This window comes from Penicillium crustosum (genome assembly GCF_028827405.1).
Source record: "Penicillium crustosum strain IBT 35664 chromosome Unknown utg000004l_segment0_segment0, whole genome shotgun sequence".
NCBI lineage: Eukaryota > Fungi > Ascomycota > Eurotiomycetes > Eurotiales > Aspergillaceae > Penicillium > Penicillium crustosum.
The window spans coordinates 3847969-3864891 of NW_026623125.1; the positions used below are offsets into that span (position 1 = coordinate 3847969).

The following is a 16923-nucleotide window of genomic DNA, read 5'->3' on the forward strand; positions in this document are numbered from 1 at the left end:
TAGCCTCTATGATGACTGCGTGTGGTGTCGAGATTACTTCGTAATAAAACAAAAACTCTCCCGAGCAAACCTTCTTTTATGAAAAGGGCCCAATTAAAGGAAGTAGCGGTTCCCGTGGAGATGGAGCAATGCAATCAATATGCCCCCACAGGGTATTTTAGGAAATTAATAATGATATTTTTCTGAAGTATAAGACACCAACTGACTTTTCTTCATTCTAACCCCCAACCCCCTTTTCACGAGTTTCCAATCAGCACAGAATACTTGAGAATGACGGTGAGCGAGCAACAGCCTCTCTTTGGAGAACGGCACGAAGATACCCACCATGAACAGGAGGCGCAAGAGCCACAGAGCACCGAGGTAGACAAGATGATCATGGGTGTTATGATCCTTGGGGTTTTTTTATCTTTGGCCTGTGAATCCTTTGTTGCGTCAACACACCAAGCAATTGGATCATATTTCAACGCTTTATCACTTAGTCCTTGGCTGCTCACAGCTTATAGCACGGGTTATTGCATGATGGTGCCGTTGGTAGGTGTTCCCTAACGAGCCTGTTAGACATATCTAATAATGACTTGGATTTAGTATGGAAGCTTTACGGATATTTATGGGGCGAAAAGAATGCTGCTCTCTGCATATGCCATCTTCGGTCTAGGCTGCACCATCACGTGAGTGTTATATAGCATCCTCATCCAGGGTTCAATGGCCAGTACAGCTGATTATTTAATTCTGTAGAGGGTGTGCGATTACAATGCCGATGGCAATAGTGGGAAGATTCATAACCAGCATAGGTGGTGCGGGAATGATTGATATGGTGTCAATAATTCTTCGAAGTGAGTTGCTAAAGGAAACTTAAGCCAACCAGCTGTTTGAAATTAATAAGAGCTTTAGATATGGTGCAACTTTCACAAGTCGGAATTTTACGGAGCTATGTATCTCTCGGTGTGAGCTTAGGGGTCAGCTGTGGCTCACCTCTTGGTGGCTTGTTGATGGACGCCGTTGGATGGAGATGGTATGGAGTTATATCTGAATAACAAGCTTCAAACTAAATTAAGATAGGTCATTTCTTTGCCAGGTGCCACTGGTGTTCGCATGCTTCATGATCACGACAGCTCGGCTTCCATCAGATTGTACAGGGGGAAGACATGGTGCCCAAAAAGGGACGTCTCGATTTGACATCCCAGGATATCTCTTCCTTACTATTACAATTGGCTGTCTAGTATTCATCCTGCATATGATTGGAGAGCCAGGTTCGTTTAGTCCTCCTCTCGTGGCATCGCTCACTGCAGCCTGCGCGCTATCAGGAGCTTTCTTCATTCTGGTAGAACTCTATACGGAGAGCAACCATGTGGTCCCTCTCCGTCTAATACCTAAAGATGGGATTGGCCTTATTTACCTGGGACAGATTCTACTTGGATGCTGTCAGTTCGCAGTAAGTATTGTCCTCCACCTCTCGCTCTTATGCTCTTTCGCATGTCTAAACTATAAATCCATTCTCTCCTGCCTTTCCGCACAGCGTGTCTGACACCAGAAACAGCTTATTTCCAATGTAACCGACTTTCTTATTTCCACGAGGAATATCCAACACGGCGTGGCTGGAATCCCTTTGGCCTTTTACGCTGCGGGTGTGACTATTGGGGCGCTGGCTGCCGGCCGTTTGGTAACAAGGTGGGAAAAAATCTGCCACATGGGACGCCGTACTGACTCCGATGTGCTAACTTATGTACACACCAGGGCCAAGAGATGCAAGAAGTTATCTTTGATAGCTACAGGTGTCCTCATCGCTAGCTGCACTCTGATGGTTATTCGTTGGCGATATGTTCCACAGTGGTGGGACTTCGCCTACGTCTTATTAGCTGGCAGTGGGATCGGTGCTCAGTTCTCGATCCAGTTTATTAGCTTGTCCGTAAGAACACCAGGATGCTCAGCTAATGTGATCACAACCTATTACCTGTGTCAGCAGCTTGGCGGCATCTTTGGAACTGCTACCTCCGCAGGTCTACTGCGTACTACTTTCCGTCGCCAGCTAAATAAGCACCTATTCAATATTCCTAACGCGCATAAGGTGAGTAACCAGAAATCATAACACCACCATTTTCTCAATGTTGCTAAAGACACCAATCCTACCAGATTATTGCCGGGGTTTTGAGAGATAGTCGTTTTATCTTTTCATTTCCGGAAACAATTCAGCTTCTGGTTCGGTCCAGTTATCTGAAGAGCTTCCAAGTTCTTCCAAGTGAGTGCATCATGTTCAATGCTATGAAAGTACAAAAAAACTATACTAACTGGAGTAAGTTTTTTGCCTATGTTGTTCATGTGCTCTTCTGCCAGCGATGTTGCTTGTGGATGATATCCCCATTCTGTAACCTACAACCAACCCCCTGCCACCCAGAACACAATATAGTTAAGCCTTCAAAATACCACAACATGGAATGGGCTACATTTATCTTCGTATATCGCCTCGGTAGAACAAAGCCAGAATGACAGATTCATACTCTCTCCCTCGGCGCCAAAGATAATTCATTACTTAAGGAATATTGCTCGGCTTCCTTATCCAAAGCACCATCTTGCACTATCTAGGCACTTGGTAACTTCTTCGATCCACTATATCCTCTGTGCTACTTATTTTTCTACAAAATTCTGGTACTCATGGACGGGCTTCCTTTGGTTTAACCCAATCTAAAATCGGGTCCATAAATATCATGACCTGTGAATATTTAGGTGGGTAATGCGACTCAAGGCAACCCAATCTATCTCCAGGGGCGGGGCCGCGTTTACCGAACATGAGACTTGGAGAGGGTGGATTAAAGTGGGGGTGACGAAAGTCTTGTCCAGATCGGTATGCAGCCATCGTAGCCCGAGACTGTCCGAGATCTGCAGTTCGTCACATAACCCGTGTTTATGCAACTCTCGCCGATCCTTTAAACTAGCTCAAGTAGTTAGATAAATAAACTTTGCATAGAAAGATTACTGAACTACCTACACCTAGTATCGATGTGTATGCTGGATACTAGTGCTAGACTAGCATTAGCGGTATTATCTCAAGGTTGGCAGAACGATACACATGAACCTACATTGGAACGTGGCTCGGAGTACTGTAGCTGGCTAAGGTGGCTGGCTGAGGTGAAGTCTCTGAGCTCCGCAGGCCCTAAACTTGATCACGCATATTGAATCTTAGAGTGGAGAGCAAAATATGCCATATAAAATACAATACAAAACAAAACGAAAAAGGAAAAGGAAACTTTTGCCGAACATGGAGAAGCTATGCACGCTGTATTCCGTCGTAACTATGGAAACTCCCGAGGTCGTGGCGAAGGGTGGAAGGAAGAAGGTAGAAGCGACGTTACTCTGTACAGAGTACTCGCTGCTATTGTTACTCGTGGAGTCTAACACCTTGTCACTCACGGGATTCTATCAAAACTTGAATTTCCCAGAAAATACTTTGCAAGCCCACTCGTCACTATGGCAGCATCGCGATTTGATGCGTTGGAGTCGACCCAAATAGACCCAACATTTGCGCTTATGACTTCTTTCAAAGGAGACCCTGCACCCGAGAAGGTTAATCTTGCAGTCGGTGCTTACCGCGACAGCCAGGGTAAGCCATGGGTACTGGACTCGGTCAGGCAGGCATGTAATTTCTCAAATGTGCCCAAAATTGGGAGCTGATTTCTGATGATATGACAGGCAAAAGAGCAGCTCTCAACTGATCCTCTTGATAATCACGATTATCTTCCGCCACCTGGGAATGCAGATTTTCTCCGCTGTGCCCGGGACCTACTCTTTCGTGGAGCTTCGTATGATGAACAGTGGCACAAAGACTCAAACAGGATTGCGTCCGTTCAGACAATATCCGGAACTGGTGCAAATCACCTTGGAGCCAGGTTTTTGGTAGATGCTCTTCGTCCCAAGAGAGTATGGGTTTCTGATCCAACGTGGTCTAACCACCACTTAATTTGGCAGTTGGTTGGATCACAGCTAGATGATTTGCGACCACTGGAGATACGATCATACCGGTATCACAACACCTCAACCCACACGTTGGATTTTGAAGGCATGATCTCGGACTTGGAGCATGAAGCAGAAGCGAATGATGTACTGCTACTACATGCTTGCGCACACAATCCAACAGGCCTGGATCCTTCCTCTCAGCAGTGGGAAAAAATTGCCGATATCTGCCAGAAAAAAGCACTATTTCCCTTCTTTGATTCAGCATAGTAAGATATCTCTGGCTATACTTTCACAAATACCATCACTACATGGACTTGTTCTAATGGTAATCCACAGTCAGGGGTTTGCAAGCAGCTCGCTCGAAAATGACGCATTTCCAATTCGACACTTTTTCGCTCGCAATCTAGAGCTATGTGTTGCGCAATCATTTTCAAAGAACATGGGCCTATATGGTGAGCGCGTGGGTGCGTTTCACCTTGTAACCTCGTCTGAGACAGCAAAGGATCAGTCTTTCAGAAGACTAGTCCGGATCCAGAGGGGAGAAATATCCTCTCCTCCAGCATTTGGTGCAAAGATCGCTACCAAGATTTTGTCTGAACCAACTTTGTTTCGGCAATGGGAGCAAGATTTGGCTAAGATGAATACTCGGCTGCAGGGTATAAGATATGAATTGTGGAAACAATTGACCCTTCTCGGAACTCCGGGAAACTGGGATCATCTTCGCACCCAGGTATGTGATTGATCCAAAGGCCGATAATTGAATGTATCAGATCGTATTCTAATATAATATTCAAGGTCGGTATGTTCTCTTACATAGACTTGAATGGAGTTGAAATGGAGTTGCTGAAGACGAAACACCACGTTTATGGTATGCCTTCGGGCAGAATATCAATGACTGGCGGTATGTGCTGCCTCTTACACCTTTCAAACTCAGAGTCTTGAGGACCATGTTGGACTGACTTTTTGGACAGTGACCGATGCCAATGTGGTATATGTTGCTAAAGCATTGGATGCAGTATGCCGCGCAAGTTTAAATAGTTCGTGCTCTTCAAGTTCGCCACAAATCAAGCGTTAAGGTACCTCTGTTAGAGAGTGTCTAGATGCGGCTCGGGCCCCACCGCGCCTTTATCTAAGAAGGAGAGAATGACTGATAGTCCATTTATTTCTTCGTTTCAGGAGATATTCTGTGTACCGAAGAGGGGGAATGTGCGGTGCCTACCAGTTGACCTGGTGTTTCGATGGGAGCAAGGGAAGCCACCCACCAAACAGAACTAGGAAGCCTGCGGTGGTAATGGCTGCGATGTGTTGATGGCAGATATAGATGCGAAGTTCTTAATAAAAGGGGGTCAACAATTCTTCATTCGTCGGGGATGCGTGTAAATTTAAGTCCAGCACTGGATGAGATGAGCCCAAGCCCCTTGATGGCGGTCAAGTTATAGATTCCGCATTAATCAGACATAAAAGCACAAGATCCTCTTTGGGAATTGTAATGTTGAATGGCAATCCCCACTCAGGGCAGATGTGGTGTGGTACCGCTCCATATATATATATATATATATATTCGAGCCATCACTTCCACAGGATGAAAGAGCAAATACCAATACTTTGTTACTTTGTCTTGTATATTTCTTCCGTTGGTAAAATAGTCACAGTAAGGAATCTCGCAAGGTACTCAATGCATTTTTCTTTGCTTTATGTCCCACCGGATTGGTTAAGTAGATGAGAACGACCAGGGCTGTTGTCATAAGTAACGCAAACAGTGGCAGATAGTATATACTAATACTCTATGAGTAAAAGGATGTATATGAAGGACCTTGCAATAGGCAAACCTTGGGTACCTAATATATGATGCGGTGTACAACCCACACCCGGAGCCGCGCGCTTGAGGAAATCCATTCTAGGCTACGTCACATAAACGCCGGCTGCCAATTCTTTGCAGTACGGTCTGAGTTTCTCTGAGCTGACGGATATGGTCAAGCATCACGCTGTAAAGGTCGGCACTCGTACACAAAATGGAGAAATTGCCCATCCACTCCTCAAGGGGCATTGTGACTTTGAACGAAACTGTCATCAAAGGCTTGAGACAATCCCTAGACACTTGCACAAGTTTTTCAAGTGCTTGGATGAAATGGGGGTCTTCCTTCCCCCAATTGGCTTTGAAGGCAGGCCAATCGATAGACGAAAATCACCAGGGCCCATCATCAATGAATCAACACCAGGTGTTCTCGCGATAGCCTCAGCATTTTCAAGACCAAGCTAATTGTTTTTCTTTTTAGTATATGTCTCTTTTTGGGTTCATGGAGGACTCCTTACGGGGCTCTCGATCTGACAAATTACGGCGATGTTGTTATCCGCAACTTGCTCGGGCGAGCTGCCAGGTGGTGCCATGTCGGTCTTGCCGGGGATTAAAGTGGCCGGGGCGAGTGAACGGTGGCCCCCAGAGCAAGGGTAACGGACCAGTTTGACAGCCTCCTCGGCTTGCTCGGCGGTATCCACATGCGGGAAAACAATACCAGCTGCCCCTGTATTGAATCTTGTCAGAATCTGATTACTTTTTTCCCATTTCATGTCCAACATAATAGTAGCAGATGCAACCTACCTGCATCAAGCGCGTGCGTAATCAGCTCAGAATGAAGATTCGGCACCCGTACTATCGTCACGGTTTTGCCCTGACTAGAAAGATGAATTGTTTGGATAATCTGCATCAGTAATAACGCATCAATGGGACTAAGTGACAACGTTAGATGATTTTGTATTACAAGGAAATAATCAGGCCAAGGAAGAAATGAATATCAACATTGCAACTTACGCGTGCTGGGCATCCACGAAAACAAAGTCAAATCCCAACAACCCCAAGTTCCGTGCCATGATGGTATGAGGGACACCCATCATTGTTCCCAAAAGGTGATATTTCATGCGTTTTGTAGTCTTATCCATGGACTCAGAAATTGCACGTCTTAAGTTAGACGGCTGAAACAGTGACATTGCCGCAAATCGTTCCATATTGATGGGAATCTTGAGGAGAATGGATGGTTGGCCTACTCTTCCTTGTGGATGGCGGATAATATTCAAGTAGCACTTGCAGTTAGAAACAATGGTTAGCAAACTGACCATGGGGGGTTTTTCTTTTTTGAGACAACCCACCATATAAGTACCTACGTAGGTAACCCACACAGCTTAGCTAAGACGTTATCTCAAGACGGAGGGAAATCATACGAATACCGCTGGGCGAACCTATTGGTACATGTTCATCGGGATACACCACATTACCTACGCTATATGTAATATTGATCGTTGCCCAAGTGACATTTGGCAATATATCCATTGTTTTGCAGTTACTAGTGATAGCAGGTGGAGCGGAATGATCGCAAAAATCAATCTCAAGTAGATTCCGAACCTCAATTGGTGACCCAAACGACCCGCATATCCATAAAATTTTCAACCATTTTTCACTATAATAGAAAAGAATCTTGAAAATCCATACTTTTTTGGTGATGATGGACAAATCTATATTCAAAGTGTAGGAAAGGGTGTGGGGGCGCTGAAAGGCACGGCTTGTGCCGTGTCCGAGATGCATTTTGGTGGGGCGGGTATCCACTTCCGATCGCCGTGAAGTAAAACCTAAAACAAGAGCAAACGGTAATTGATAGGGGTTTCCACTAACAAAGCCGGAAAGCTGTAATACAATGACAGTACACTAAGGGTTGAAATGGTAAGGTGGGTAATTGGTCAACGTGGGGAAAATATCTAGATATCGTGTCCTGCCCCAGTTAGGCATCCACAGCCCCATCCGGGTAGGTTCAGGTTCCCAAATCTCTGTAGTCCACTTTTCTCTTGAGCAGGAGATCCTGCAGATTCGTCAAGGTGCTAAGTCCCAATACCCGGTAGCGTATTCCGTACATAGCAAAAGAAATTACGCAATGTCTCCCGCTATTAATAATGCCATGAAATTATAAGAGTCCCGTATTACAATTGGCCCTTCCGGTTTCGAACATTCAAAAACATTCGCCTTGAAAAGGAAAGGTCTCGCATTTTAAATACTAGGCTTCAACCTTCTCGGTGAAATATTTTACACTGTCACTTTCACTAACGGAAGAGAACATTCCGGATTTTGTTATCTATATTTACGACCATGTTGGAAATCGTGAAGCCCAAGGCACGGAGATGGGATAGTACGATGAAATGCCTCACAGGATGAAGAAAAAATACTGATTGTGTCTTAGGCCTCTTGAGTACGGAAGCAGCTGGCAGAGTGGTAAGCAAGGATTAGAGGAAATCTCAATAAATGGCAAAATGGGTTGACATTACCAAGCCGTCAGTGATGCAGACATTGTTCAAAGCTCTCAACGACCCTGGTAGGTTTCGCCATCCGGAGCTTAGAAAGGTACACCTTTCACTGATGTCGGATTCTGCATGGTAGATATTCTATCACTGGGCGCTGGAGTAGTTCCAAAGCAGCTTTTCCCCTTGGACAATATCAGCTTCTCTGTCCCTCAGCCAGACAGGTCCGGTCAAATCACGGACATTTCAACGCAGAAATATGAGCACCTACCTGGGAGCTCCAAGCTTGGTAAGACTTCAAAATGGGTTAAAAGAGGAAATATTTCCATGCGCGACTATTATACTGAAACTTTACATCAAAGATCTATCCGCCGCTCTCGACTACGGTCAAGCAACTGGCGTAAAGCAACTGGTTGAATTTCTTACTCAACATGTGGAGGTATTCCAACCTGCCCTCCTGCCTTGCAATATTCAGATCATGCTAAAACGGCCCTCACAGATATACCATCAACCTCCATACTCTGACTGGAAATGCATCTTAACCGGTGGAAATACTTCAGCCTTGGATCTCGCCCTTCGCTCGTTTTTAGAACCTGGTGACTTTTTCTTGGCCGAAGAATACACCTATCCAACATCATATGAAACAGCCGGCCCGCTTGGCCGGAAAATTGTGACTCTTCCAATGGACAATGATGGAATTGACCCAAATGCAATGAATCATCTGCTCCAGAACTGGAATGAAGCAGAGCGTGGAGCGAAACGACCTCGGGTTCTATATACGATCTCGACGGGACAGAATCCAACAGGAGCTACACCATCATTGGAGCGACGAAAGGAAATCTATAACCTTGCTCAGAAATGGGATTTATATATCCTGGAGGACGACCCGTACTACTACTTCCAGTATGAGCCATTTGAGAGTAAGGGTGGAATGGCGAGGGACATTTTACCAGAGGAGTTCGTGAAGGGTTTGATCCCAAGCTACCTACAACTCGATATTGATGGTCGTGTTTATCGCATGGACACATTTTCCAAGATCATTTCGCCGGGGCTACGCGTCGGATGGTTGACGGCATCCGAGCAGATGATTGAGCGCATTGTCCGTGCTCATGAGACGTCGATACAGAACCCCAGTGGGCTCACACAAATGATACTCTACAAAATTCTGCAGGAAACCTGGTCTCAGGAAGGATTTACAAAGTGGCTAATCAGTCTTCAAAGCGAGTACATGCGCAAACGTGACTTGCTCTACGATCTCGCGCAGCTTTATCTCCCTCAACATTCTGTGGAATTGATTAAGCCCAAAGCTGGCTTCTTTGTATGTGCATGCGAAGATTCTTTGAGTTTCTTACAGCTGCTAACACAGTCAACAGATGTGGATCAAAGTCAAGTGGACACAGTTTCCAAACTCTCACCAACTGAGCGCGAAAATGGTTGAGTCCCAAATTTATGACGAGGCTATCAAGCAAGGAGTAATCCTTCTCCCCGGTAGTTGGTTCCGGCCGGATCAAGGTCGTGAGCTGTCTGAGGTCTTTTTCCGACTTTCGTTTGCCCCTTGTACTCGGGAGGTTATGGAGCCAGCACTGAAGAGAATTGCTTCCACATTGGCCACAATGACTTGCTAAATACCTCTCGGTCTTGGATATTGAGTTCTGTGGCTTGCAAAATCTAGGACCCTATCATCAATTTCTCCATCAGTGACTCGCGATCAAAATAGATACTGAAGAAGTTAGCTCCCAAAATGGCCACATTTATAAGGTTTTTTTTTTTGTCTCGATCAAATGGTTAGAGTATTTCCCCGATCTTTAGGGCACATGAGGGCTCTAGGTGGCGTCAGCATGTTGAAATTATGTGGAGATTTCTTCTCGCGGACTTTCATGTCGGTTCTAATGCAAGATGCGGCACTAATGTACATCTATAACGGTTGGGAGGTTACTCATTAAGCGATCTCAAGAATATTTGCTAAAGTGTGATACACTTCGGGCCTGCTTTTGAAACCATTCTTCCAGAGGAACGACTCGGCAATGAGTACGGTCGTCCACCCCCCCCATGGGATAGAAAGAAGACTAGTGACCTACATGGAAGAGGAACTGGTCTTTGTCCCAAGCGTCTACTGCCAGTCGTACGTGGGCAGCGATAGACTGTCCTAGGACAGAAAATATCCCACGACAGAGGGATCAGCGCTGATGATGTTACTATTTTATGTGTCGGTCAAGATCGTACCCACAGGCAATTTCGCTTGGCCAATTGGATGTCACTAGTCAAGCAGTATGGCGCAGCTTGATCAAGCTGTCGCCCCCTGACTGAGTTATATGGTGCTTTTAGGCCAAACGCGCCTGGATCCAAAATAGAGTGCCTAACTTCAAAGCCCGAATTCTGGAGTGAGATACTGACCCAAAACCACATTGGGTGAATCGAGACCAGCTTCCACAGATTGACTCGGCCAACATGACTCTTGCGGATGACTCTCCCAGGGGCCATGGTACGCGAAGAATATATCGTCAGCTACGGTCAATGAAGAGAAGACCTCATCATGCGGCTCATCGAAATCGAACCCAGCCGCGGTTGGATTGACCGTTGAATTTGCTTGTTCGACTCCATCATCTTCAAAAATCCCCAGAGAGTGCAGAGGAACGTGCTTCTCACGGGTGATTTCCACCAAGCCGAAATATGGGACCGTGATTTCGCGACTTTCGCCTTTGCCCAATATCCGGCTGCAGGAGATCAATTCCGTTAATGCAGTATAACACTGTCTACACAGAGACTGAGGTTCGCCTTCAGAGCATGCTTCGAATGCCGCAACAGTTCGGTTGATGAGGATTGTGTGAGACTCCAGCATCAGAGGCCTCGTCGGATCCGCTATGGGTTCCGTGGTAGGATGGGAACTAGCAAGAATGTTCAAGAACAAGACCACAGCGGCGGCCAGCGCAGTAAAGCTAGTTAATTTGATGCTGTTGTCCACGACCGCAGTGTTAGGTTGCATGTCATACAAAGCGAGATATGCCTCGAGCAGGGACTGGGCACTGCTGAGGCAGGCATTTCGCCCATGGCGCGAGTTCTGACTCTGGACCAACTCCTTGTGTCGATCACATTGTTGCAAGAAGAGAGGAAGGTATAAGAAGGTTTTCAGCTGAAATATCTCAATGATACGATACAGTCGGGCACTTTTTTCATCCGCGTCAAGGCATGCAGCGATATGTGGCATGCTCAAATAGTGCAGGGGAAGCTGCGTTGTCGCTTTATCGATCTCTTCGTCCACGCTGACGACAGTACTAAATGAGTAACCCACCGGGGATTGCAGGCAGTCAATAACTCGGCCGGTTAAGAGAACCATATGCCGGTGATGGAAGGTGACAGGGGTCGATTGATTGATAGGGGGAATCGACAGGTAGCACACATGGTCAGGTACCGAATAGGGGAGTCCGATGAGTAGACTGACCCAGCGATCGGCACCAAAGAGCTGCCAAAAGATCAGATCTAGGGATTCTGATCGCTGGTGCGATCGATGGATCCCCGCTAACTGCAGCAGGGCATTGGCTTTGCGATAGACCAGCCATGCACGGCGCGGCTGGAGGGCACTAAACAGACAGAGACCTAACCCCATGAGGCACTGAAAATCATACTCATGAGTCGTACAGGAGTTGTCGGCGAGCATCCAACGCTCCACTGGGCCAAGGTACCGGCTGTAATCGCCTGTACTCATGGCAAAGCATAGGAGTAAGCTGCCAAGTAAAGACGGATTCTCCACGCAAACGGCGCGCGTAGCAAATTGGGTGAGTGTGCTGTCTTCCACTTCCCCCAGGCGAGCCCGAACGACTGGCGCCATGTCACCCACCACTGGCTTCGTGTTGTGAGAATTTCTGCGATGTCGGAATCGGAGGGCAGGGCTGAACACATTTCATAGAGTGCAAAGAAATTCTTTGTAGGCTGCAGAGACTCGACGTGAATCTGGGGTTGTGGTGAGTCTCCGGATACTGGGTCTCGATGACTGGCCTGATTGCGCCGCGGCTCGGTACGTCGACAAATCTGCATTGTACTCCCGATCAGCTATCGCCCTACAAAAGCCGAATCTGCCGCAATTCGTACTAAGTGATGGTTAAGTAATTTCATCACCGGCGCGCAGTCGCTATGCACTATCTCGAGGTCTAAGAAAGGCTCCAAAAGCTCCCTCTGAATGTCAGCGTGGGACGAAGCACTGGCTCTCAATGAGACCTCGACGCGTCGTCGCAGTTGATACAAGGCCTTGAAGAAGGGGCCAAGATCCTGATCGCTGATAGTTGTCGCTTCCAGTGGAGGAGGCGAAATCGAGATAGGAGCATGTTGGATGTCACCCTGCGGAATGCAAGCAGTCTTTCGTCGGGCACAGTTGTCGCATGCGTTCACATGTGGGGAAGAAAACCAACAGCGAACTTTGCGGCGGCGGCCTAAACGCTACGGAGTCAGTCAGGTTATGGGGTTCTAGGGGTTTTTGCGTGTTTGACCACCGTAACCAATACTCACATGCAAGACAGCTATGCGTGCCTTTTCTCATATGCTTGGGCATCCTAGCCAGGCAACGAATCAGGCTCTAAGATTAGGAGGTTCTGATAAGCGAGTAGTGGTTGCTTGAGCGAGGCATCTTAGAAAGAACGCAATGACGTGCGCAGTACATAACAGATACAAAGAACCAAAAGAATAGTTTCGATTAAGCGCACGGTCGTGTCTCTTTCACCGCTTTGATTTCACCGCCTTGCGGCGGCTATTAGCGACATTTGCGGCCAAACTACTTCATCCCATTAATTGAATTCGCTGCTTTCTCCCCGCCTCCACCGCCTACCTCTATATACATAGATATACATACATATCATGAGCTACGCGAGTGCGATGGAATGAACAACTGTACTATAATACTGGTACCAGCAAAAAGTAGACGACATTCAAAAACATTTCTCTCACGCGTGGTCTAGAGATAATGCTTCCGAAAGTTTTCGTCTTCATCAAGGATCGGCCATAGCGGCGCGCTGAGTAAGAGGTTGACATTGATAGCATTTGGCATTTCGCCACCCGATTTTGCCGTCCGATTCAAGTCCTCATCTGTTGACAACATCATCGCTAGGGCATCCACGCGAGATACCTCCGTGAGAGGGGGGGTCACAAGGACAGGAGGGACCGGGTTGCCCTCTCCGTCAACGTCAAAGTTGACACCCTCGTACATGTTGAAACCTGACCACTGGCTGACGGTAAAGCTACCGTCCGCAAATGTGAAATTAATGCCGATGTGGCCCTTGTCAGGCTGCACAGCAATCCATCGCGTCGTTTGTTCCATCTGTTGCGCATCAGTGGCACGGATCAGATCATGCAGCGCTTTCGAAACCATCCAAAGTTCACCGTCCGCCAGCAGCTCGTGCGATAAGTTGTCGTAGCAAGGGTAAATAGCGTTCGGGAAATAATTTGGGCCCAGGTTCAGGCGACCACCGTCGCGCATGTTGATGGAGGCGAAAAATCCGCGGAAGATCTTTTCTGCCGCTTTGGTAGGCGACTCACACTGAGACGCAAGCAGCTGATGTCGTGCGCGGTAAACTAGCTGGTAAATGTATGCGCTCAGGGCTTCGAAGCTGGTCACCCACCCCTTTCCACTGGGATCGGTCGCCAGCTTCTTCAACTCCAGGAGCTGAATTCCAGAGAACCGCAAGACTCGTCCGATAATGGGTGTTTTCTCAGATTGCCTTGGCGGTACTGTTTCGATCGGCTTCTCAGAATCTACTGTGTTTGACGCTGCCGGGGCTCCCTGCTCTGGTGCGGCCAGATTAGCGCTCTCGGTCGGTTGCTTAACATAGTATGCAGTGGGCTTATAGTCAAGGGCCTCTTGTTTTTCTCTTGGGGACAGAACACTCAAGTCCCAAAGATATGATCGGGTCAGAGGCGCACACGCCAGAGTAGGGTGTGATGATGATGACATGTTCCGGTAAATCTCCGCCATGCCACGGACTAGCTGGAAAAATTCACCGGCGTCACACAGAATATGATGCAGCCGAATGCCAAGCACCACTCCTCCACAGGCAAATCGAGTATGCTGGATGGCCAGGACTGGGTCCCGACACACACCCTCCATCGATGAATCAAATGGGGCCGTCAATATGGTGCCACAGTCCGGCAAATCCGTCACCAGAAGATATTTAGTCCCGCGATCAGAGGGAATGAGATCATCCAACAGGAGGTCGCAAGTGGCTTCACGCAGCTCAGCGCCTCTCCCGATGCAAGTTATCTCGGGGCTATGTGTCTCTGGGTTGATCTGTAGGCGACCGGTCAGATGCGGATAGTAATTGAGGAGGTAAGGTAGTGCCTGTCGCAATCGCTTGATATCAAGGAGCTTATTTTTGAGACTCGAAGCAGGGTGGCGGTAGACAAAAAGACATTCGATGGGGACGAACGGATACACAAGCTCGTCCAATGGGCCCAGCTTGAAGGGCGACTCAAGTGCGGTCACTGAGACTTCATTGGCACATTGAAGGGGATACTGAGCAACGAAGTGTACTGAATTTTGGGAGGCAATTGGCGCCATCTTTGTTAGGGAGGGAAACGTGTAGTATTACTACAGACACAGGTGATTTGCAATGCAGGCCTTCGCTGAACCTAAAAAAGGATAGAGATCTTAAATTAAACAGGAACAGGCAGCATCTTGCTTACTTGGCAGGCCTAATGCGGCCGAGTTTTTCTGTGTCAAAGTGGGCTACCCTATCTAGTGATGATTCAGAATGAGTCGAAGGGGACACGAGCTGTCCCGTCGGAGCATGACGTCTTCGTCCGAGCTGTGGGGACACTCTCGGACGAAGTTAAAAGTGAAAGTGGGGCTTTTGTCTGGTCACTTCGGACAAACGTTCATGGATTCGGTCCTGAATCTGCACTAACACGTATATAAAAGCCATGTTGCAATCCGTTCAATCTTCAAATAAGTAGCATAAGCCAAGCAAGAGTCAATTGGTGGATTTCACGGTGTGCATCGGATTCTGTGCTGTATCAAAAGCCAACGTGCCCCACAGAAGACAGCGAACTACCTTTTACATTATACTCGTCATTCCAAGCCGCAACACGGAAGTGATTCTAGGACGAAGAATGACAATCACTGTCGGTGTGATCGGTGCGACCGGCACAGCAGGCGGGATGGTGGTTGAAGGCCTACTCTCTTCACTGACAGCTTTCGTAAGTCAACTAGTCCGCGAAATGAACTCCCAGATAGCATCTACTGACCGGTTACACATGCGGTCGTATCTTTCACACGAGAAACCTCCGTCAATAGTCCTGCCAACCGCCGACTGGAGGAGAAGGGCGTTCAAATAGTTGGGTATGAATTGAACGGTCCTCGAGAAAGACTAGTGGAGCTGCTAAAGGAGGTTGATGTCCTCATATCTTGCATTGCATGGGAACATCTCCATCTCCAAATTCCTTTCATTGAGGCCGCTAAGGCAGCCGGTGTGAAACGTTTCGTCCCGTCGGAATGGGTTGGACCGGCCCCTAAAGGGGTTATAGATATCAAAGATAAGGTTGGCTGCGAACCCTGTTGGAGGACCCTCCAACATAGCCGGCAAACATGATGAACTAATCTAGCCAGAAACTCGACATTCTCGGAGTGATCCAACGAAACCGTCTGCCATACACCATCATCGACGTGGGCTGTTGGTATCAGGTCTGGGTTCCCAAAGTCCCATCCGGCCGGTCCGATCACGCGCACTCAACATATATTGATCATCGGATTGTGGGTGACGGCAATGTGCGATTCGCCTTGACCGATATGTTGGATATTGGCAAGTATGTTGCTCAAATCATAGCGGAACCACGAACTATCAACCGACATGTGCTGGCATATACCGAGGTTCTGAGCATGAACGAAATCTGGGACGTCATGGCAAGGGCCAGTGGAGAAGAGCCTCCTAAAGACTATGTAAGGTCTTCTTAGACAAAGGAAAAAATACACATAGAAGTCAATTCTCACTAACATTCACCATAGGTGTCGGAGGAGGAACTCCACGATATCATTGCGGGGTGTCGGAAGAAGCTTGAGGCGAGCTCCAAACTCTTGTCGGACCCTAGCAATATCATGGATACGGCCAACTTCAACATGGGCCAATACCGACTCTCCTGGTGTGTCCTAGGCGATAATACCCCAGAATATGCCGATTACCTTGGATATTTGAATTTCTGGGAATTGTTTCCCGATTTCCCCAAAGGCAAACCCCTTGAGGCATTCTACCAGGAAGTTCTCTGTGGAACAGTGCTCGACCTCACAGCTACCGCTCCACCTGAAGATAAATAGAACAAACGACCACTGCCAATGTACCAAGTTATCTTAGGCTGAAAAGAGGCGATAATTCATTTCAATGAGTAGAACCCAAATCGTTTTAGTCTTTCAGCTACCGAAAAGCGCCGTTCATTCCAAGTAGTGACCAGCCGATCCGTCAAAGCCTAGTCCGCTTATCACATCCAGGTTTATTCGCTTTAACAATGAGCTATGATTCAAAATCAGACAGAATGTGAATATAAGACTGTCTAAACGAGGTGGTATTTCCATACCAGCCTTAATACGCGAGGACCTACCTGATACTAGAGAATGTTGCAAACATCTGGAACTCGTACCAAGAAGAAGTAGTCTATTAGCCGAATACAGGCACATATTAGAACCTCTATATAATGATATGTATATATTTCTTTTAAACTTAC

At 47.2% G+C, this 16923-nt stretch overlaps 8 protein-coding genes across 8 annotated transcripts; 5 read left to right on the forward strand and 3 right to left on the reverse strand.

Annotated features, from left to right (window-relative positions):
- Positions 1 to 270: 270 nt before the first annotated feature.
- On the forward strand, positions 271 to 672 carry N7487_010500 (uncharacterized protein; the record flags this gene model as incomplete). The annotated part of the gene is made up of 2 exons (XM_056878230.1): positions 271 to 531; positions 586 to 672. 2 exons carry the CDS (start codon positions 271 to 273, stop codon positions 670 to 672), a joined length of 348 nt encoding a protein of 115 aa, XP_056726810.1.
- Positions 673 to 1376: 704 nt separating this feature from the next.
- N7487_010501 (major facilitator superfamily domain-containing protein) lies at positions 1377 to 2366 on the forward strand (the record flags this gene model as incomplete). The annotated part of the gene is made up of 5 exons (XM_056878231.1): positions 1377 to 1432; positions 1576 to 1906; positions 1961 to 2065; positions 2131 to 2236; positions 2332 to 2366. The coding sequence occupies 5 exons, from the start codon at positions 1377 to 1379 to the stop codon at positions 2364 to 2366; spliced, it is 633 nt and encodes a 210-aa protein (XP_056726811.1).
- A 1096-nt stretch (positions 2367 to 3462) lies between these two features.
- On the forward strand, positions 3463 to 5023 carry N7487_010502 (aminotransferase classes I and II family protein; the record flags this gene model as incomplete). The annotated part of the gene is made up of 5 exons (XM_056878232.1): positions 3463 to 3618; positions 3685 to 4214; positions 4285 to 4678; positions 4744 to 4849; positions 4920 to 5023. The coding sequence occupies 5 exons, from the start codon at positions 3463 to 3465 to the stop codon at positions 5021 to 5023; spliced, it is 1290 nt and encodes a 429-aa protein (XP_056726812.1).
- Positions 5024 to 6018: 995 nt separating this feature from the next.
- N7487_010503 (HpcH/HpaI aldolase family protein) lies at positions 6019 to 6951 on the reverse strand (the record flags this gene model as incomplete). Its single annotated transcript, XM_056878233.1, has 4 exons — positions 6019 to 6204; positions 6262 to 6470; positions 6548 to 6621; positions 6758 to 6951. 4 exons carry the CDS (start codon positions 6949 to 6951, stop codon positions 6019 to 6021), a joined length of 663 nt encoding a protein of 220 aa, XP_056726813.1.
- A 1282-nt stretch (positions 6952 to 8233) lies between these two features.
- On the forward strand, positions 8234 to 9854 carry N7487_010504 (aminotransferase-like domain-containing protein; the record flags this gene model as incomplete). The annotated part of the gene is made up of 4 exons (XM_056878234.1): positions 8234 to 8303; positions 8369 to 8518; positions 8592 to 9547; positions 9603 to 9854. 4 exons carry the CDS (start codon positions 8234 to 8236, stop codon positions 9852 to 9854), a joined length of 1428 nt encoding a protein of 475 aa, XP_056726814.1.
- A 737-nt stretch (positions 9855 to 10591) lies between these two features.
- N7487_010505 (fungal specific transcription factor domain-containing protein) lies at positions 10592 to 12055 on the reverse strand (the record flags this gene model as incomplete). The annotated part of the gene is made up of 1 exon (XM_056878235.1): positions 10592 to 12055. One exon carries the CDS (start codon positions 12053 to 12055, stop codon positions 10592 to 10594), a length of 1464 nt encoding a protein of 487 aa, XP_056726815.1.
- Positions 12056 to 13171: 1116 nt separating this feature from the next.
- N7487_010506 (uncharacterized protein) lies at positions 13172 to 14770 on the reverse strand (the record flags this gene model as incomplete). Its single annotated transcript, XM_056878236.1, has 1 exon — positions 13172 to 14770. One exon carries the CDS (start codon positions 14768 to 14770, stop codon positions 13172 to 13174), a length of 1599 nt encoding a protein of 532 aa, XP_056726816.1.
- A 551-nt stretch (positions 14771 to 15321) lies between these two features.
- On the forward strand, positions 15322 to 16519 carry N7487_010507 (isoflavone reductase family protein; the record flags this gene model as incomplete). The annotated part of the gene is made up of 4 exons (XM_056878237.1): positions 15322 to 15473; positions 15506 to 15749; positions 15818 to 16147; positions 16214 to 16519. The coding sequence occupies 4 exons, from the start codon at positions 15322 to 15324 to the stop codon at positions 16517 to 16519; spliced, it is 1032 nt and encodes a 343-aa protein (XP_056726817.1).
- Between the last annotated feature and the right edge of the window lie 404 nt (positions 16520 to 16923).